Source organism: Narcine bancroftii, chromosome 2, assembly GCF_036971445.1.
Source record: "Narcine bancroftii isolate sNarBan1 chromosome 2, sNarBan1.hap1, whole genome shotgun sequence".
Taxonomy (NCBI): domain Eukaryota; kingdom Metazoa; phylum Chordata; class Chondrichthyes; order Torpediniformes; family Narcinidae; genus Narcine; species Narcine bancroftii.
Genome location: NC_091470.1, coordinates 316,172,143 through 316,194,961, shown reverse-complemented (window position 1 = coordinate 316,194,961; position 22,819 = coordinate 316,172,143). Strand labels below are relative to the sequence as shown.

The 22,819-nt window shown below is 39.9% G+C and overlaps 1 protein-coding gene across 6 annotated transcripts in view; it reads right to left on the bottom strand.

Annotated features, from left to right (window-relative positions):
- Window positions 1–22,819, bottom strand: part of smchd1 (structural maintenance of chromosomes flexible hinge domain containing 1) — a 196,435-nt gene that overhangs the window by 71,894 nt on the left and 101,722 nt on the right. For all 6 annotated transcript variants that reach the window (XM_069921732.1, XM_069921734.1, XM_069921733.1 and 3 more), the window contains 6 exons: window positions 18,168–18,312; window positions 14,115–14,214; window positions 13,739–13,811; window positions 12,146–12,285; window positions 9,248–9,382; window positions 2,892–3,119 (listed from right to left, as the gene is read on the bottom strand). In XM_069921732.1, coding sequence (XP_069777833.1) covers window positions 2,892–3,119; window positions 9,248–9,382; window positions 12,146–12,285; window positions 13,739–13,811; window positions 14,115–14,214; window positions 18,168–18,312 — 821 coding nt within the window. The remainder of the gene's footprint in view (window positions 1–2,891; window positions 3,120–9,247; window positions 9,383–12,145; window positions 12,286–13,738; window positions 13,812–14,114; window positions 14,215–18,167; window positions 18,313–22,819) is intronic.

The following is a 22,819-nucleotide window of genomic DNA, read 5'->3' as shown; positions in this document are numbered from 1 at the left end:
ACGAATGCTGTGACCGTGCAGACCCTGTGGGGCCCAACAACCTTCGTCCCCCCAGGTGACCACCCGCATAGCTGAAAAAGTGAGTAACAGCAGAGATCAGCCCTGCCATGACGTCACTCCCGACATCAGCAGCGAGGAGAGAATATAAGCAGAGCTGCCAGTGCAATAAATCAGTCTTCGACTTCAACTCCTTGTGTGTGTGTTTTCTTTCCACACTTTGTGGTAGTGTGCATGCTGCCATAACAATGTAATGAATAAAATAGTATCATGCAACAATGCAACCAAGGAATTAAACAAATTGTACATCTGGATTTGCCCAATCATAGTGAGTGGTACAGTGGTATTATTAAAGCTGCAGCCCATAGATGAGTGTAGAGATTTAGAGATTTTACAATTAATCTGACAAACAGCAACAATTCAAAATATGGCCGTCAGGAAGAACAGAAAAATACAAAATCTGCAAATGCTGGAAGACTTATGTGGAAACACGGAATTTGGACCGTTAATGAATAGCTTGCAGAAACCAGAAGTATACAGGAATATTACAACGAAGACAGAAAGAAAAATAAACAGAGAAGTTTAACGGGGTTCTATAGAAAGCTATGCAGAATCGACCCCAAAAGACCACAGAATTGTGTCTCACAAGAGGAACCAAAGCATAAATCATAAAAGTGCTGGAGAAACTCAGCAAGTCTTGCAGCATCCATAGAAGGTAAAGATGTACTTTAAAAAAAATCAATAGATTTTATTCACAATAAATTATTTATAAAAAGAAAACTTCTAAATTACTTCCCACCCTTAGTTTTACATCCATTTATTTCCATCACTGACAACTGTTACATCACTTACATTTACACCACTGCCAACAATGCGGTGCCTTGTTGTCACTCCCCCTCTGTTGGTTTGACGAGCTTCCCCTTGATCTCAGGCCCTCAATATGGTAATGGTGGTTCTTCCCAACAGCACACTTGTGTTAGCTGTGACAAGCTTCAGTAAGTCCCACAGCACATACTCCTGCATTCTGGAATGTGCCAGTCAGCAGCACCCCAACACCGACATCTCGGAGTGCTGAAAGATCAACTGGTTTCAGGCAGACTAAAGTGTCTTTCACCAAGTTGACGATCTTTCAGCAGTTTGGGATGTTTGACTCTACGTGCGTCCCCAGGAACAGCCCATAAATCAGACGAACGTGAAAAGGACCCTTGTATCCATCTCCATATACTGAGTAAGTCTGCATTCTGCAAAGAGGTGGGCAACTGTCTCCACTCCACCGCAGTCATCTCAGGGACAACATGCATTGTGGGTGATGTCGTGGTTGTGACCGGAGGTGCTCCTCTCACCATCACCCAGGCCAAGTTCTGGTGCCTGTTTATGAGCACTGATGATGAGGGGTTCTGCCAGATTACCTGGATGTCAGCTCCGGGAACCTCTCCTTTTCATCTCTCAGTGTCTGCAGGATGTTCTGTGCTAAACAATGCCTGATGGGCCTGTGGTTAAAGGTGTTTGTCTGGAAAAACCTTTTCATGAAGGATGGGCAGTGTGTCAAAGTCCAGCTGACTGAGATATTGCATAGCAATGGGGCCAGGGACATTCTTCTCAACTAGGGCAGGTAGAATGTCAGTCCTGGTACATAGGTTCCACACAACCTGATTCAGCCACACACGAAGGTGGTCATCAGGATGAGGGCCAAGGTGGATACGCCCTTGTCCTCGTTGTCTGGTGACTTGGACCCTTTCCATCTTGAATCTCCATATGAACTGGAAGAGTGCTCTGGTGACTACCAGAGTAGAGATGTGGGGATGGGCCACATTTGCGCCATGTACAGCACCTGATATATAACCAACGTTTCAAGCCTGAGCCCTTCTTCAAGGTATGAGCAAAAGACATGCAGAGGGGCTAAGGGAGAAGAGAAAAAACAACAGGGGGAGGAGCACAGGCCAACAGACAAACAAGGTGAAAATGAGTCATGGATAGGAGGACATGAATGGTGAGAATTGATCGGGGAGACTGTACATGCAAGGCTGGAGGAAAATAGTGTTAGGAGAAGGGGAGAGACTGGGAGCAGGGGTCACTAACAGAAACCAGATAAACCAGAGGGTGCCCAGACAGAATATGAGGTTCTATTCCTCCAATTTGCACATGGCTAGACATGTCAACATGGGAATGGGGTGGGGAACTGAAATGGATTTCCACGAGATCTCTGCTATTGCAGTGCATAAAGGTGCTCAATAATGCATTCTCCCAGTCTGTCCGATGTATTGGAGACCATAATGGGAGCACTGAATGAAGTAGATGACCCCTTCAGATTCATAAGTGCTGCTTCTCTTGGAAGGACTGTTTGTGGCCTCGAATGGTGATGAAGGAGTAGTTGTGGGTCCAGGTGTAGCATTCTTATGGTCACAGGGGTAGGTACCAAGGAAGTGATGGGTGAAAATGGAGGAGTGAACAAGGCAGTCATGGAAGGAGTGGTCCCTGTGGAAGGTAGAGAGGGGAAGATGTGTCTGATGATGGGATCAACACCCCTGTTCATTCAGAAACTTTAAAAGTTTGGAATTTGTACATTCAGAAGGCCAAGGAAAAAGATATTTCAGATTCTTCAGTGAATTGATAAATTTAATCCAATAATTGATTTAAAAAAATAATTTTACAGTGATCAGAATACAATGCTTAAGATGTGAGAAAGATTTAAATGAGTGAAGAATTAAGAGAGTTTAACTTTCTCAAACTGGTTTAGCAATAAGCATTTAATGTTGGAAGTCATGGACATTGGCAAAGTGATGCAAATGATATCCCATGCTGCAATTTCAATTATTCAGATAAAATAATGTATTAAATAATGTAATATTCATTATAAATAACATTAGCAAAATGAATTAGAAGTTAGAGTCTACCTTAATTTTCTCAGCCAAAGATGAATTGACATTGATCTGACGATCACCCTCATCATACATCTGAAATTTAAGATCTTGAATAATGTCACCTGCTATCCAATCAATTTCATCCTGGTGTTTGATAGGTATTGCTTTCTGCCCATCTTTACTGAAGATTTGGAGTTTGGCAACTTGTGTGCTAGGGAGCAATTTGATTACTTTCTCCACTGAAGGAACATCTTTGCAGCTCTGCATATTAAAAACAATTTTTAAAGCATTATTAAAAAATATGAAAAGACGCAGCAGATTCAGGAAGGGAATGCCCTGTTTGATAAATTTACTGGAGTTCTTTGAGGATCTAACAAGCGCAGTGGATTTTGTGCACTTGAACTTCTAGAAGGTATTCATAAGGTGCCGCATGAAGAACTTAGCTACAAGATAAGGACACAGAGAACTGAGAGTAAAGTATTAGCATGGGATAGATTGGTTAACCAACAGAAAGCAAAGTTAGGATAAAATCTGTGATGGGGCCACAACTTTTCAAAATATACATCAACAATTTGGAAGAGGGGATGAGTTTAGTGTATCAAAGTTTTCTGATGAGACTAAATTGAGTGGAAAAGCAATTGGTGCAGAGATTATACAGATAGGTTAAGTGAGTGATCATAGGTTATAGCAAATGAAGGATAAGTGACTTCACAGAGGCATACTAGATTATGAGAGGCATAGATAGGGTGGACAGCCAGCACCTTAGTTCCCCATAGTGACAATTGCAAGTACAAGACCACATGTATTTAGGGAAAGTGGAGCAAAGTTTAGGAAGGCTCCAGAAGTAACTTTTATTATTTAAAAAAAAAACAGTGGCAGGTGTCTGGAATGGTGGTGGTGCAGTTTGTAAAATAGGGATATTTAAAATTCTTAAATCAGCACGTGGATGCAAGAAAAATAGAGGATTATGGGTATTTGGTTGTAAAGGGTTGGACTGTTGTGCAGAAGGTTTATATATTAGAACATCGTTGGCCGAAGGGCCTGTACTGTGATGTAATGTTGTATGAAGTACAATTAGTGTAAACACGAGGTCATCCACTTTTAAAGGAAAACAAAATAGAAGATCTGATCATTATTTAAATGCTGACAAATTGCAGCATCCGATTGTACAAGTAGAACCCGACGAAACAGCATTCTCTGGTTCTCAGTGCAACGCACTGTAAACACATAGACATAACACACATATGCTCAGTTCTTAAATACAAATATTAAAATAAATATTATTTGTTAAATTAATTGTTGAGTCACAGAGAGTTTGTATGAGCAGTTCATCAGTCATTCAGTAGTCTCACTGCCCAAAGGAAGAAGCTGCTTCTCAGCCTGGTGGTTCAATTTCTGATACTCCTGTATCTCTTTCCTATCAGGAGTAGCTGGAAATGTGTGTGGGATGGTATGGGTACTCATTGATTTTGCAAGCTTTCTTTAGACAACAAACCTGGAAAATCACGTAAATGGGGGGTAGGGGGGAGGACACCAGCAATCCCCTCTGCCGGTTTTATGGCCCTGCAGATTGTTCTCCAACCTGATGCTCTACTACAACTGTACCACACTATGGTGCAGTCGGCTAGGATGCTTTCAATAAAGCTCCTGTAGAAAATTGACAGGATGGTGGCCAGTAACCTTGCCTGCCTCAGTCTTCTGAGAAAGGTCAGTCACTTTTGCACCTTCCTAAAAAATTTATCAGATTTTTTTTTGAAGGATGTTTTTGTTCTTTTCAGGAATTACAAAGGAAATTTGGTATTAGTGGAAATTCTGTATTTGTATACTATCAGTTAAGATCATTTGTAAAACAGATATGTGGCCGACATATGATTTTATTGCCTGAAACTAGTTTTGAGAAATATGTACTTTCCATACTAAAAAAGGGGTATATATCTGATTTTTATTGTATTTTACAAGAAAATGAAAACAAGACAGATTGGCATAAAGATAAGTTGAAATGAGAAAAAGATTTAGGTTCTATAATAGCTGAAGAAGCTTGGATGGAAATTTGTCAGAATAGAATTCGGAAACTGATTAATGCTAGATTAGTGATGATTTTCAATCTTCTTCAGCATGATGCTGAACCAAGCCATGAAAGAACCCAACAATGAAGACGCTGTTTACATCCGGTACCGCACGGATGGCAGTCTCTTCAATCTGAGGCGCCTGCAAGCTCACACCAAGACACAAGAGAAACTTGTCCGTGAACTACTCTTTGCAGATGATGCCGCTTTAGTTGCCCATTCAGAGCCAGCTCTTCAGCGCTTGACGTCCTGCTTTGCGGAAACTGCCAAAATGTTTGGCCTGGAAGTCAGCCTGAAGAAAACTGAGGTCCTCCATCAGCCAGCTCCCCACCATGACTACCAGCCCCCCCACATCTCCATCGGGCACACAAAACTCAAAACGGTCAACCAGTTTACCTATCTCGGCTGCACCATTTCATCAGATGCAAGGATCGACAATGAGATAGACAACAGACTCGCCAAGGCAAATAGCGCCTTTGGAAGACTACACAAAAGAGTCTGGAAAAACAACCAACTGAAAAACCTCACAAAGATAAGCGTATACAGAGCCGTTGTCATACCCACACTCCTGTTCGGCTCCGAATCATGGGTCCTCTACCGGCACCACCTACGGCTCCTAGAACGCTTCCACCAGCGTTGTCTCCGCTCCATCCTCAACATCCATTGGAGCGCTCACACCCCTAACGTCGAGGTACTCGAGATGGCAGAGGTCGACAGCATCGAGCCAACGCTGCTGAAGATCCAGCTGCGCCAGAATGGAGGACCATCGCCTTCCCAAGATCGTATTATATGGCGAGCTCTCTTCTGGCCACCGTGACAGAGGTGCACCAAAGAAAAGGTACAAGGACTGCCTAAAGAAATCTCTTGGTGCCTGCCACATTGACCACCGCCAGTGGGCTGATAACGCCTCAAACCGTGCATCTTGGCGCCTCACAGTTTGGCGGGCAGCAGCCTCCTTTGAAGCAGACCGCAGAGCCCACCTCACTGACAAAAGGCAAAGGAGGAAAAACCCAACACCCAACCCCAACCAACCAATTTTCCCTTGCAACCGCTGCAATCGTGTCTGCCTGTCCCGCATCGGACTGGTCAGCCACAAACGAGCCTGCAGCTGACGTGGACTTTTTACCCCCTCCATAAATCTTCGTCCGCGAAGCCAAGCCAAAGAATTATAATTTTATACACCAATTATATTTAACACCAGAGAAATTAAAAAAGTTTGGTCTTAGTAAGGTAGATTGTTGTTTTTGTTGTGATCAGACGGCCAATACTTTTTTACATACAGTTTGGTTTTGTGATCGATTGCAACAGTTTTGGAAAGGTATTCAATCTATATTTAATTTCTTCTTTGGCTTGGCTTCGCGGACGAAGATTTATGGAGGGGGTAAAAAGTCCACGTCAGCTGCAGGCTCGTATGTGGCTGACAAGTCCGATGCGGGACAGGCAGACACGGATGCAGCGGTTGCAGGGGAAAATTGGTTGGTTGGGGTTGGGTGTTGGGTTTTTCCTCCTTTGCCTTTTGTCAGTGAGGTGGGCTCTGCGGTCTTCTTCAAAGGAGGTTGCTGCCCGCCAAACTGTGAGGCGCCAAGATGCACGGTTTGAGGCGTTATCAGCCCACTGGCGGTGGTCAATGTGGCAGGCACCAAGAGATTTCTTTAGGCAGTCCTTGTACCTTTTCTTTGGTGCACCTCTGTCACGGTGGCCAGTGGAGAGCTCGCCATATAACACGATCTTGGGAAGGCGATGGTCCTCCATTCTGGAGGCGTGACCCATCCAGCGCAGCTGGATCTTCAGCAGCGTGGACTCGATGCTGTCGACCTCTGCCATCTCGAGTATTTCGACGTTAGGGATGAAAGCGCTCCAATGGATGTTGAGGATGGAGCGGAGACAACGCTGGTGGAAGCGTTCTAGGAGCCGTAGGTGGTGCCGGTAGAGGACCCATGATTCGGAGCCGAACAGGAGTGTGGGTATGACAACGGCTCTGTATACGCTTATCTTTGTGAGGTTTTTCAGTTGGTTGTTTTTCTAGACTCTTTTGTGTAGTCTTCCAAAGGCGCTATTTGCCTTGGCGAGTCTGTTGTCTATCTCATTGTCGATCCTTGCATCTGATGAAATGGTGCAGCCGAGATGGGTAAACTGGTTGACTGTTTTGAGTTTTGTGTGCCCGATGGAGATGTGGGGGGGGATGGTAGTCATGGTGGGGAGCTGGCTGATGGAGGACCTCAGTTTTCTTCAGGCTGACTTCCAGGCCAAACATTTTGGCAGTTTCCGCAAAGCAGGACGTCAAGCGCTGAAGAGCTGGCTCTGAATGGGCAACTAAAGTGGCATCGTCTGCAAAGAGTAGTTCACGGACAAGTTTCTCTTGTGTCTTGGTGTGAGCTTGCAGGCGCCTCAGATTGAAGAGACTGCCATCCGTGCGGTACCGGATGTAAACAGCGTCTTCATTGTTGGGGTCTTTCATGGCTTGGTTCAGCATCATGCTGAAGAAGATTGAAAAGAGGGTTGGTGCGAGAACACAGCCTTGCTTCACGCCATTGTTAATGGAGAAGGGTTCAGAGAGCTCTCTATATTTAATAGTTTATATAGTATTGTATTAGATCCTGATATATTTTTATTAGGGAATATGCAATCATTAATTGACTTAGGCTTAAATGATTATCAGATTTCTTTTATCTATTTAGCCTTAGCGGTGGCTAAGAAATGTATAGCGCTTACTTGGAAAGATAGAAATATACTAACCTTAGATAGGTAGTATTTAGAGATGAAGTCTTGTTTAATTATGGAAAATATATATTTTTCAATTCAAGATAAGATGTCTTTTTATAAGATTAAGTGGACTCCATTTGTTAAGTACATCCAATTAAGTTTGACTTAAATATGTTTTATGTGTAATATTTTAGATTTGATAAGTTTTTTTATTAGTATTTTTACTTGTTATTTTTTTTGTTTGTGAGTGTTTTTTTAATATATATATATTACTAACTTTATTAATTCTTCACTCTTTATTTGGGGGGGAAGGGTGGTTTTTTTTTATATGTATAGATTTTTTTTAGTGGCCGTATATTCGGGGGGGGGGGGGTTAGACAGACTTAAGTTAGGTCATTGATGCTGTGTTGTAATAATTATTTTATTTTTATTTTTCTTTAAATGTAATTTTTTTTGTTTTATTCATGTGATAAAATCTTTAAATAAAGTTTAAAAAAAAACTTTTGCACCTTCCTTACAAGTGAGGAAATGTTTTGTGTCTACTTCATAAGTGGACTCCAAGGAACGACATGCTCTTTACTCTCTCCATTACCAAATTATTAATGTATAGTGGAGGGTAGTCATCCCCAGTCCTCCTGAAATCCACAATCATCCCCTTTGTCTAGTCCCCTTTGAAACTCAGGTTGTTATTCTTGCTCTCTCTTGTACAGAAACTTGGGAGTGCTTGTGCATGAATCACAAAAGGTTGGCTTGCAGGTGCAAAAGGTTAACAATGTGAGAAATGGAATGTTGGGATTTGCTGCTCGAGGAATTGGTAAGGCTGCACCTGGAGTATTGTGCTCAGTTCTGCTTTTTACTTGAGACGGTGGTACAGGTTTTTCAGGTTTATTCCACAGATGAGGTTGGCCTACGAGTAGAGATCGAATTGCCTGGGAGTATATTTACTAGAATTTAGAAGAATGAGAGGGGATCTTACAGAAACAAAATCACGAAAAGTATAGAGATAGTAAAGTGGTTTCCACTGGTCGGTGAAATTCAAACTAGGGGACATAGCCTCACAATTTAGGAAAGTAGGTTTAGAACTGCTTTGTCTAGAGTAATGAATCTGTGGAATTCTCTGCCAAAGGGAGTAGCAGAGACTATCTCACTGAATGCATTTAAGGCAGATATAGATTTTGGACAGAATATTAAGGGTTGTAGGGAAAAAGCAAGTCATATGGCAAGATCAGCCATGATCTTATTGAGTGGCAGAGCAAGCTCGAAGAGTCAGATTCCTATTTCTTCTATTATTAATTTTACTTCAACTGCATTTCAATCTAGATCTCAGTGAAGCTCAACATTCTCCATCTGTTTCTCTACAAAATGTATCAGAACTCTCCAGTAAATTAAAATGAATAATTGTCCTTGCTGAAATGCAATAGAAAGGAATCTAGTTACACTACTAATACAAAAAAATGAACTTAATCAAACAAAAAACAAAATTGTTTAAGTAGTTGCTGATATTGAAATACAGTGAAAACTAAAAAAAAGACAATTAGTAAGTAAATCACTTCATTTTGACTCGCACTCCAATACACATTGGCTAAATCTAACAAATTTAGAGATAATGTTGAATCTTACCACTATTTCAACTTTTGCTTTCAATGTTTGGTCCTTCTTAATGTTTTGAACATGTATTACAGGGCCAGTTAGGATTCCAGTACCAGTATTGCTACAATCCACTGTGTACACAGGCAGATTTGGGGCACCAAGAAACTAAAAGGAAACAAAAAAAAATCCATTAAAATCAATGACAATTGTACCATGTAATGCACGTGTTAGAGTGAATGGTCAGGAAAATAAAATACACAGCTGTGCCTAAATAATAACAACCAATGCAAATCCCATAAAGGCATTTCAAGTTTATTGTCATAAGCATCAAAAATTTAGTGATAGGTTGAGAGCGAGTGTGAGTGAAAGGAGGAGCGGAGGTGCAAAGGGGAGCGGGGGTGGGCATGTGTGAGATCAGATGGTATGAAGCAAAGACAACATAATTTACTTATTTTGGGTTCAGTCAGGAGTCAGAAAATTGCAGGAAAATATCCACATGGAGAAGGATAAAGAGTTAAAGAAGGGAAACATATTCTGGACCATGTCTGTTTCAGGAAGGAGGAAGTGTTTGAAATATTGACACACCTTAGAATCAATAAATTCTCAGGGCTTGAGAATCTATCTGCCCAAGGAAAGCATGGGACAAGATTGGTGGGGCTATGACAGATTTTTAAATCTTCCAATAGCCACAAGTGAGGTACGACAAGACTGAAATCTAGTGAATGTTGTCCCCTTGCTCAACAAGAGCAGTCAGGATGAGGATGTAAGTTAGAGGTTTGTCAACTTTACATCGGTGGTTGGGAAGTTGGAAGATTGAGGGACAGGATTTCTGTTTACTTGGAAAACCAGGAACTAATTAAGAGCCTGTATGTTTTGTGCAAGGAAAGTATCTCACAAATCTGAGAATTCTTTTTTTGAGGATGCCATTAAAAATATTAATAAAGGTTGCACGAAACACATGGACTCTTGACAAGATCCTGCATGGTAGGTTGAATCAAAGTTATAGTACAAGGCATCTTGGCAAAATGGATCCAAAATTGTTTATAATTTCAATGAGAGTGCAGGTGGTATGATTAGCAAATGACAAAAACTGGTGGTCAAGATATTAAAGAACTGTGTTCATTGATACATCTGGATACAGATCAATTGAAAAATGAGTTAAAATGGTGGTACATAGAACTTAATCAGGATTAGGGAAATTCAATTCTGGTAGGACATAACAAGTAAATAGCATGGACTTTAGGAACTTTGATGTCTGTCTGGAACAAACAAGGCTGAGGAGAGATCATATATGTTTATTACAGTATGGAGGCATATGGGATTGACTATCTTTTTCCCCAAAATAGAGGAAATCATAGGATTAAGGTCAGAGTGGAGAATTTTAAAGGAGATTTGATGGGTGAGAGTTTCGTACAGATGATAACGTTTATAGGCTGCCAGAGACAGATACAATTAGAGCATTTTAATAAAATTCAATAAATACTAAGGAAGGATGCAGAGACATATGGAGCTCCTGAGATTCCTTTTCCTGCAGGCAAGGCAGAATTACCAATTATCGGTGGTGCAAAAACTGTACAATGTGTACATGTATACAAATAAAGAACTGTAAACAGATAATGAATGTAAACAAATTGACTTGCAATACTGAGAGAATAAAAAATAAAATCAATAAAGTGTACAAGTAGGAGTCCTCGAGTCCACGATTGAGTTTGTTGTTGAGGATTCTGATGGTGGAGGGATAGCTGCTGTTCCTGAAGCTGGTGGTGCGAGACTTGTGGCTTTTATAACTCTTTCGCAGCAGCGAGAACAGAATGTGTGCTGGGTGGTGCAGATCCTTGATCATTGCTGCTACTCTCCAACAGCAGCATTCCCTGTAGATGTTCTTGATAGTGGGGAGGATTTTGCTTGTGATGTCCTAGGAAGCGTCCACTACCTTTGCACGGTTTTAGGCTCAGGGATATTGGTGTTCCCATACAAGAGTGTGATGCAGCCGGTCAGCACACTTTCCACCACACATATGTAGAAATTTGCCAGGTTTCTGGTGTCATACCAAACCTTCGCAAATTCCTGAGGAAGTAATGGCACTGATGTTCTTTCTTTATGGTGCCATTAGTGTGCTGGGTCCAGGAAAGAACCTCTGAGATAGTGACTCCCTTGAACTTAAATTTGTTCACCTTCTCCACCTCTGGCTTTTCCTCCCTGAAGTCAACAATTAGCTCCTTAGTTTTGGTGACATTGAGAGCAAGATTGTTGCTGGTGTACCGATCAGCTAAATTTTCAATCTCCCTCCTGTAGGATGACTCATGACTTTTCTTTACACAACCCACTACTGTGGTATCGTCAGCAAATTTATACCAAGCCACGCAGTCGTAGGTGTAGAGTGAGTAGAGCAGGGGGCAAAGAACGCCCCTGTGATGAGCAAAATGGTTAGCATGGACAAGGTGAGCCAAAAGGGACAAGTTCCATGTCATACAACTCTATGTTTTAATGTTATAAATTTTAAATTTAGATATATAGCACAGTAACAGGCCATTTCTGCCCACGAGTCCATGCCATCTAATTTACACCCAATTAATCTACGCCCCTCGTATGTTTTGAAGGATGGGACACGCAGACAGATGGAGAACTTACAAACTTCTTAATGACAGCGCGAGATTCGAACCCCAGTTCCGATTACTGGCACTGTAAAGGCGTTGCATTAACCTCTACGCAAACTGTGTTACCCCCATCTAAACTAAATGCAGATTTTAACATTATGAACCTAAATGACATTAAAAAGCTATCAAATCATCAAGAAAAATGCTTATTAAAGAATCCCATGCAGCAAAATTTGCAGTCTTTGATGAATAGCTGTATTCTGAAAACAATCGCAGGGGCAGAATTGGAAAGTAAAACAGACATTAAAAATTAACAGCTAAAAATGTTTACCTTGCAATGTACCACCAATTTGGGTTGTGCTGTAATATTCCCTGCTTCATCCAACACCTCAGCTTGGAATGGAAAAGCAGTTCCATTTTCAATAACTACTTTATTAGAATTTGGTTTTATCCTCAATGTATGTGGTGGGCCTGTAATTGGCAATACAGTGTTAGAGCTTCCATACATATTTCACCTTTTTCCCAGCACATCCCTTTAAAATGGTTCTTCCTATCATGTTAAGCCACAAACAAAAATCTCTCTTATCATACCTTTGCAAGATATCATCACTGAAGTAGACATGCAAACTTCAAACATGGGTTGTTGAATAGCTTTGGTAAAAATGGGTGAATTTTTTTCTACCCCAGCTTTAGAAACTGAGGGAAACTCAGTAAGTTTGCTACACTTTTTGACTTCTGAAGTATGCAAGACTTGGAACTTCTTTCAGGTGCATCACTTAACACTATACAAGATAACAGAATTACCAACAGAACTGCTTAGAAAAAAATATTCAGTCCATATACCAGCTGGAGAAGCTCTGTGCCAAATCACCAACTGTTGTCAATAGCAGTCACTTATAAGTTCCAGCAAGTTTGAAGGCCAGAACCTAAATAGATTAGACAGGCACATGCCATTTGGCATTTTGCACATGTTCTACCTTTAATAAGATCAAGATCATTACCTATGCTCCAACATGTCCTTGGATCTTTTTACATGAAGTGAATCAAATGATGACTTGAATATACTTTCTAACTCAATCTCCATTATTTCTTGATAAGAGTGCTCAAAGGATTCATTACCCCTTGGTGAAGAAATTGCTTCTCTCAGTTTTAAGACTGTAGCTCCAAGTTAAAAACACCCCAGCAAAGGGAAACTTCTCTATACTATGCCATCAAGCCCGATAAAAATTTAATTATGTTACAATGAAATAACTTCTCCATCTTCTAAAGTCAAAAGAGTCTAGACCTAGCTGCTTTGCGCTCTTCAGCGGATAAACCTGCAATCTCTGAACTTAACTCTGGTGAATCTTTCTTGCATTTGCTGGAACGCAAGTAAATCAATCTTTGAATAATGAATCCAGACCTGTATACTATATTCCAGGGGCCCTATTATTGCTGTATGTGCTAGCCAACTTATGCAACATAGCCATTATAGCCATGTTCTGCTTTGTACACCAGCAGTGGGAAGTCTGTCTGCTGAAAGTTACCACTTTAGGCAATCACTTAATCATTCAATACAAGTACAGCTACAAGTGTTATTTACACTTTCTTGGAATTTGTTTTGATATCTAAAAGTTAAATTAAATAATTAACATTTTCAATTTTTAAAAAAATGGTTCGAGTGTCAGAATTTGCAGGTAATTTCATAAAATCCACATTGAGGCAACAATGAAGAAATAAATGTTTCAGTTTCAAATTGTGGCACACAAGTCATGCAATTACTCTGTTGAATCCCATCAAATGTACTGGCACTGTTCTTTAAACTAAACTGTTATAAACATACAGTATGATACCACTGTAACCTGCTAAATATGCCAACATTAAATTTCTTGTTAATTAATTTTTTTTACAGAAGTTCTAAAAAAAATGTGGATTTCAAACTTACCGGGCAACAGCCTTATTTTTAATATTTGAGTATCATCCTTCAATCCAGGTAACATTACCTTAAGAGTGAAATTCTACAAATGAAATAATTGAATAGTGGTTGTCAGAATGCATCAATGTTAATATTTCCAAACAAAACTTTAGAGGCCTTTTAAAGGCACAAAGGTAGTTTAGAAATTGAATTTTATTTCTATTCCACTCATTGCAATACATTAAGAGTATAAAAATAAAGTAAAATAAACAAATGTTCACATCACAGATCCATCTTTACACAAAAGAATATTCCAAATCATATGAAGCAAACAGGTGAAAACACTGGTGAATTACTGAATGTCAATCATTACAGACTTTAGGAGATGAATTATAATTAAACATACCTTGCCTTGGCAGTTGTTCACAGGGCCTCTGGCAGTTATACCTTTTATGATGAAACTTGATCCCTTTTCTATAAATGTTTCATAATGGAGCTCTAAGCCACTGGAAAGAATAATCAAGTCAGAAAGGGTTACTTTTTGTATACAGGTACTCCTCAACTTATGTCCATGTTCCATTCTGGCTGACTGGTCAAATGGAAACCCACTGTATCCAGGTTATCATTCCTCATACAACATGGTGGCTACAAAAGCCAGCTCTCGTGAGAGGTTGGCCACCATAGATAGACCCGACTTTTACCCGTAAATACGTAATTTTTATATTTTTTCTTTATTTTTAAATTTATGTACTATGCATAGGTGCTCAGGGAAATACCTGTACAAACAAAATAATATTAGAAAAGAATAACTAGATATTTTCCAGACTGCAAAGATGTAACCAGGTAGGTTTTAGTCCTCAATTATTTACATTGATGACCTGCAAAGAGCAGAGTGCAAAGGTATTTAAATTTGCCAATGACAAAAATAAGTGGGAGAGCAAGATATAATGACAATATTTGAACAAAACAACAGGATAAAGATGGGCTAAGAAGTAAATATTTGCTACATTTCCATTCAATGTGGGAAAGAATAAATGTCATACACTTCAGTAAGAGAAATTAAAAGGCAGACCAAGTGAGAGGGTTGCAGGTATTCTCCTGAATGGATCACTTAGGTATGTCAGCAAGTAATGTATTTTTTTTCCATACAACTTACAGAAAATCATAAATTGAGCAAAAAATATTTTTCTACAAGCGTGCACGCATATACCTCGCTGATGTAGTATTCTAAATTCCGACTGACAAAACAATTTACATTTAATTGGGACATGAGACAAAAGAGCAAAAAAGATACCACAGTCCCAGTACGGGACTCTCTCAAAATTAACAACCATTCAACTTCCCCCGGGAAGGGGGTGGGGGGTGGGCGGGAAGAGGAATCAGTTAAATAGATTGAAGATAGGCTTCAGAGTTAAGCAGTATTTTAATTCTGTCATGATTTAAAAAGCCTTTCTTTAAAGCTTATCTTGTTAAAAATGTGCAATTAAGAATTTTATGGTTTGATTTGATGTAATGAGGATGATTAAACCGATGCCATAGGGCAGAATCATCCTAAAGTTGTCTCAGATCAGAGGTACTTAATATCTTAATCTCATTCTTCAGGGGATGGGTCTGGGCAATTATCATTGCTAAAGTACAGTTCCCAAGCAAGAATATCCTGTTTCTAAGAATACCATAGCATTTAGGCCAAAGAGATATTCCCAAAATCCAAGTTCTTTCAATGCCACTATTACATCCCCATGCTCACTATATAAATTGTCGTTGTAACTTTCCCTCGGCCGCTATAAATTGCTGGTTCGACTTTCCCACGGCTACTACAAATTATGCACATTCTTTCAACATGTAAAGATATTCTCATATAACATATAACGCGCAGGGTGGGGCGGGGAGAGAACTTGGTTTATAAAAAAATGCATATAACGCTCACTTCACATGCGTTAAAATATGGTAATTGGGAAAGCATTTATTGCAAGAGGGTTGAAGTTTAGAAATTAGGCATTTTCAGAATTGCACAGAATAATGGTGAGGCCACAGCTGGTGTGCAGTGCAGTTCTGGTCCCCTTGTTTAAAAAAGTTACACCAGTACGGGAGACAAATTTGAATCAGAGACAAAAAAAACTTACATTGTGTGGATTTGCTATACCACAGAAAGGATACAATTAAACTAGTCAGCACAGAAAAGATAGACAAGTTGCTAGGACTAGAGGGCTTGAATTATAATGATAGACGGAATAGACTGGGTCTGCTTACCCTGGAGCAATGGAGGCTAAGAGGTGAATTTAAGAGTTTCTAAAATCATTAGGGTCATTGATAAATTGAATAGTCACAGTTTTTTACCTGAATAAGGTACCCTAAAGCTGAGGACACATATTTCAGGTAATAAAAGGGACATGAAGAGCAAATTTATCACAGTATGATAAATTTGCCTCTTATGTCTTCTATATACAGTTCAACTGTGATTATCCAAAATGGCTGGAACTGTTCCTATGTCGGATAAATGGTCTTTTTTGAAACCTGATCATTTTTGTATGTGTATATATATATAAATAAATCAGCCCAGTAGCAACAGCAAATCACTTGTAACAATGTTTTAACAACAACAAACAACAAGGAAAGGCTTCTTAAGCATTAAGATAACGTTTAATTCTCACCAAAAAAATGCTGGCCGCCACCGATCACTGTTGCTGCCAGGAGCCCAACTGCTGCTGGGACAAGGGTTTCTTCCAACCGCTTTGCGGCTGGGAGATGGTGGCACGCAGTTTGAAAGGGAGAGTTAGACAGAAAAGTCAATAGGGGAAGGTAAAGAAAAAATGCAAAGAGAGAGGGGAGGGAATTACCTGAAATAAGAACAATTGTTCTAATTTCATGTTGGGTGAATTTTTTTTCAGCCTGTGGGGTCAGTTCGGCTCCAGAATAAATAGCGATTTCTGATTTGTTTTGGATATCCTCATTTATCCAAAATTTTAAAAAGTAATTCATTAAATGAGGATTTTGGAGAATCTGATTTTGGACAATCGGGTTGTACTGCACCTTTCTTCTCCCCCCCTCCCCCCACCCCCACCCCACCTCCCCCCCTCATCTAAGACATGGAACAAGCTGCCAGTGGCAGATACAAATTACAATATTTAAAAAGCATTTGGATAGATACATGGATAGGGAAGGATACAAGTCAAAGGAAGGCAAATGGGACGAGCCCAGATAGGGAACTTGGCCAGCATGAACGATTTCAGTCAAAGGACTGTTTTCATGCTGTAACAATTATGAATATAACCCTTAACATGCTTGCAGTTTGATTGGAAAACATCAAATGGTGAACCACTAGGATTTCAATATATTCTGGGTTTTTTTGGCAACTGGCAACTGCCTGGAATGCAATGCTAGAGGTGGTGGAGGAGGCTGGTACAAAAGGGATATTTAAGACTCTAGATAGGCACACAGATGCAATAAAAATAGAGGGTTATAGGCTGCAGGGTTAGGAAGCATTAAATTGATACTGGAATAGGTGTATTGGCTTGTGCTCCATACGACAAAGTCACATTGAACAACTGCAGGACTGAGGCCTATAGGACAGTGAGAGCAAAACAACCATAAAAGGTTATTAAGACCCTCTGGTAACTTGGTCCACATCTTTTGCTCCTTAAATCCAATCAACCCCTTCATCTAATCAAGTATTGAGAAAGGATTGAGGGTTTACTACATGTTTGATAGTTAAAAAAAAACAAAATGTTGGAAATATTCTGGCTTGATGGGAATTAAGGTGGCATAAATGTATTTTACAAATAATTTTGAACAGCCAAGTCACCAAGGACTTTAGATTTCAATGTAGGTCTTAAATGTAAAAGTTGCTGGGATGTGAACAAAACACAATATAGATAGACCAAATTTCAAGATGTGAACTATCATTGGGGGAGAACAGAGGAGCACCTAATTCACTGAAGATTAGATGGATGGAATTCATCTCATTGAAACACAATATCTTGAAAGGGAATGACATTTTCTTTTCCTGAATCGTAAGAGGTGGCAGTCTCATGATAAAATCATTTAAAATAGAGAATAGAAGCTTGATCCTGGTCTCAGAGGATAAATCTGATATTGTAATACTCAGCTGTGCATTCAATTTTGATAAAAAGCACACCAATCTTTTCAAACATGGAGGAAAAATGAATGGTTTATGGAATCAAGGAGGAGCGGAAAAGGATATACTATAACCTTCTTCAGTATCTAATATGCCTTAATATCGACACCCATTTGCTCCATCCCTGAATCTTCTCCTGGGAAAACAAACTATACATTATTTCTTCAATACTGGCTAAATTTTACATTACAACAAACTATAAAACTAAAGTGAAGCTAATCACATCAAATATACACAATATAATGGCAAGAGGAAAATAGAGAGGAAAAGAAAAACATCACCAAATGCTCATTGGCAGTTGGACAGAAATATTTGTTGCAATACCTTGCTTCCACAATTGGTTTCATATTAAATGTTGGTTTAGTTAAATGTCCAAATTCATCCTGCAAGTCCAGAGGAATGTTGAAAGGCACACCAATGCGAAACGGAGGATCAAGCAATCCAACTGTAAATTTATCAGGTTTCCCCTCTCAAGAGAAAAAAATATTAATTTCAAAATTGTGCAGAAATTAAAAATCAGTTTTATTCTCATAAAAATGAAAATCCCTTCAGTAAGCATGTCCCACACCAACAATGCAATCAAGTACAGAAGTATTCAAAAACAAAAGGTTCAATATATAGGAATATAATGATACCTTGAACTAAAGGCAAGGGGAGAACTAAGATGAAAGGAGACCGGCTACTGCTGAACAAATAATCAGATATGCATATATTAAAGTGCAGGTGCCCTTTCTGCTTCTTCTCTTCCACCTAGGGTTAGTCTCAAGGTGTTTTGGTTCAATTAGACAGAGTAAGGTCTTGATTTCGTGCGAAGTCTGCATGCCAATTGTTGAAAAAGCACTGTTGCATTTTAAGAAGTTATGAATTAAGCAGAACCAGCTAATGCCTCAACTTTTCAGATCACTAACATTGAAACCAACAACCTACAGACATCTATGCTATGCCCCAAAACTGGAAGCTACACATGAAGCCAAGGAGGACTTCTATTCAGCCATTGGGGATGGCATGATTGGCAAAGAGAGCACGAAAAACCAATTCCAATAAAGCAAAAAAACTCAGGTGGGACTAGTGAGGGTGGGACATTTTGGTTGGCATGGGCAAGTTGGGCTGAAGGACCTGTTTCCATGATGTATGACTACAAGTCTCTACAATTCTGAGGAGGAAAAGATATAGTCAATGTTTGATGGTATACAAGAAAATCTGCAGATGTTGTGGTCTAGAGCAGTAAACAAAAGTGCTGAAGAAACTCACCAGGTCAATGTTTGAATTGTGATCCTAGATTAGGACAGTTAGAGGGAAGAAATACAACATAAAGGGCTGAGTGGGAGAAGTAAGACAGACTTGTAGGTAATAGGAGGTACCAAGTGAGCTAGCGGATGATGGGCAGATGAAGTAAGGTGAGGGAAGAGGATTTAGATGTTTAGTGATAGAAGGTGGTGGGGTAGAAATATATACAAGGTAAAAAAGAAAACATAATGGGATGATGGAGCCAGATGAGGAAAAAGAAGGCGGAGATGTGGTGATGTGGAGACAGATAAGGGAGGGATGATGAGCAGTTGGTATCAGATGGAGGAGGCAATGCCAAAGGATATATGTGTGGGTGATGGAAATAGGAAAGATAAATAAAGGAGAGGGATTGAAGGTGAACTTTAGGAATGTGAAAGGAACTGGGGGGGAGGGAGTACGTCATTCGAAATGGGAACATTCAATGTTGATGCCATTGGGTTATTGGCTACCCTATAGGAATATCAGAGAAGTCATCCTGAAAATCAAGAAAATGCAATTGAGGATGCATCAGGGAACAAGCCATGTATCCCAATAAAAGACATTTCAGATATTCTTGAAAGGAAAGCCTAAGCTTCAGAATAGATGCAACACAGACAGAAAAATTGAAAGAAAGGGATGGCATCCTTACAGGAGACAGTGGGAGAAGATATGGTAGATGTAGCTGTATGAGGCAGTGCGTTAATTGTGAAAATGAGTAGTTGGTTGGCTCCTGAGAGGGAGACAGAAATCCAAAGAAGATGGTATTTTCACAAATGGTTCAAGTGAAACAAGACCAGGATAGAAATTAGTAACCAAGAAAATAAAATTGTCAAATTCCATACAAGAGCAGAATGGGAAATGGTGCCAGAGTAGGTTTGAAACAAGCATTGTTCCATATAGTTGATACGAAAATAGGCACAGCAGTAGCTATGGCTATTCTCTTGATTTGCAAAGTGGGAGAATTCAAAAGAGAAGTTTTGCAGGAACAACTTTTGCCAGGAATACAAGTGTGCTAGTTGAGGGGAACTCATTAGGTCTTTATTCCAGATAGAAGCACAGAGCCCCAATACTTTTTTTTTTGCAGGTATATAAGGACCAAACACTCCATAGTGAGGATGAGGAATTTGGGGCCAGGGAACTGGAAGTGATCACAATGGTTTCTCAAAATAGTGTCTTGGGTCTCTCACTCTCTCACTCTCTCCAGGTCCCTCCAAAGTGCTCCTCTGAGAGCACAATCTTGTCATAATTAAAGCCATTTTGCCAGCAAGACAAGAACAGGACCTCAGAACAAATCATCCCTGAAGTCTGAAATGTTTATTATGTATCCTTATCTTTGCTATATAAAAGTACATTGTTTGACCTACTAAGATTCTCCAGCATTATGTTTTTATTTCAATAGGCACTGCAAACTGTTAGATCATATAATGATCTGAGGAACAGATCAAAGATGATCACACCACCTACCTAATTAAGTTCCATCAATGTGTACCCAAAACACCAGGGACAGAAACACTACCTCATGAAAATGAATGTTGTTATTCTCATCGACTTTGAAAAAAGGTTGCTTCTTATCACCACTTAATTCACCAACTTCCAGCCAATAAAAGCCAGAGCATCCACAGCACTTTAACTATCCTGATGTTTACCACATTTAGTTCTCAGAGATTCTGGACTGTTCAGTCAACAACCATCAAGATTGGTTTGATGATGAGCAGAACTTGCAGAAGCTAATTAATTGCAAACAAAGGCACTCCTATATTGGAAATTCCACATTCTATTCTAGAAAAACGCCTTAGCAAGCATCTGAAGGTTAAGGTCAAGCAGAAAACCAACAGATAGTGGTAGACCAGAGGAGCCCAGAATTACTGATAACCATAATTTGCATGGGTTCTTCAGTACTGTCAGTCGCATGGTCCTGAATTCTCCTCTCACTTTTAAGCCTCCCACTTGCTAGACTTTGCTATACCCACAAACAGTACTTCTCAATCAACCTGTCTGCCATCAAAATTAGCCTTACTCCAATTTAGAACTTTAAATTGTGGACCAGTCCTATCATTTTCTATAACTACTTTAAAACTAAAATAATTATGGTTACTGGTCACAAGTAGTTCCCACTAATAATTAACTTCCCTTCCTCATTTCCCAATGGGAGGTCCATTGTTGCCCACACTTTGTTTCAGAAAGCTTTTCAGGGAACACTGAAATTCTGCTCATCCAAGTCCCAGAGCACCACGGTAGATCTAGCCAATACAAGGGAAGTTTAAAATCACCTATTATGCCCATATTATTCTTACCACCATCTGTGAACTCTTTTAAATATAGACATAAAGCACTGTAACAGGCCAATTTGGCCCTCCAAGACCGTGTTGCCCAATTTACTCCCCATTAACCTACACCCCAGTACGAGGTGGGAAGAAACTGGAGACCCCAGAGAAAACCCACGTAGACATGGGGAGAACATACAAACTCCTTACAGACAGCACAGGATTCGAACCCAGGCCCAATCCCAATTATTGGCGCTGTAAAAGCGTTGCGCTTAACTGCTATGCCAACCGTGCTGTCCTCTAAATATCTGTTTCAGAAATTGACAATCGATTCAGAGCTGAAATGGGAAGAGATCACCTGATGGACAGGAACAGAGATTCATGGATGATTACCAAGCCCCCATGAAAAGACTGATAAATAAGATGAAGGTCCATGGAATTACAGGGTTGCTATTAAACTGAATAGAAAATTGGTTGATAGAAAGCAAAGGGTTGAAATTAAGGGATCTTATTCAGGGTGGCTGCCTGTAACAAGTGGTGTTCTGCAGGGGTCAGTCTTGGGGCCGCAGCTGTTTACAATTTATATTAACAATTTGGATTGTGGAATGTATGGTTTTGTGGCCAAATTTATGGATGACACTAAGATAGGTGGTGGAGCAGGAATTGTTGAAGAAACCGTAAAATTGCAGAAGGATATAGACAGATTGAGAGTCTAGGCAAAAATATGGCAGATGAAGTACAATGTTGAGAAGTGTTCGGTGCTATATTTTAGCAGTGGAAATCAACAGGCAGAGTACTATTTGGATGGGGTGAAAATTCAACCCTCAGAGGTGCAAAGAGACCTGAGTGTCCTTGTGCAGAGTAATCTAAAAGTTAATGCCCAGCTGGGATTGGTAGTGAAGAAGGCGAATGTTATGCTAGCATTCATTTCAAGTGGTATAGTATATAAGAGTAGAAAGGTGTTAATGAGACTCTATGGGGCACTGGTGAGATCCCATTTAGAGTACTGTGTACAGTTTTGGGCCCCCATCTTAGAAAAGATGTGATGCTGTTGGAGAGGGTGCAAAGGAGATTTACTAGGATGATCCCTGGAATGCAGGGGCTGGCATACGAGGAGCGTTTGATAGCTCTTGGGTTGTATTCATTGCAGTACAGGAGAATGAGGGGCAATCTCAGAGACATTTTGAATATTGAAAGGTTTTTACAGAGTGAATGTGGATGTTTCCCTTGATGGGTGAATCGAGGACAAGGGGTCAGTCTTAAAAGTAGAAGTTATCCAATTAAAACAGAGAGGAGGAAGAACTTCTTTAGTCAGAGGGTCGTGGATCTGTGGAACTCACTGCCGCAAAAAGCAGTGGAGGCCAGATTACTGGGAGTATTTAAAAAGAAAATGGATAAGTATCTCATTAGCAAGGGTATCAAGGGATATGAAGAAAAGGCTGGAAA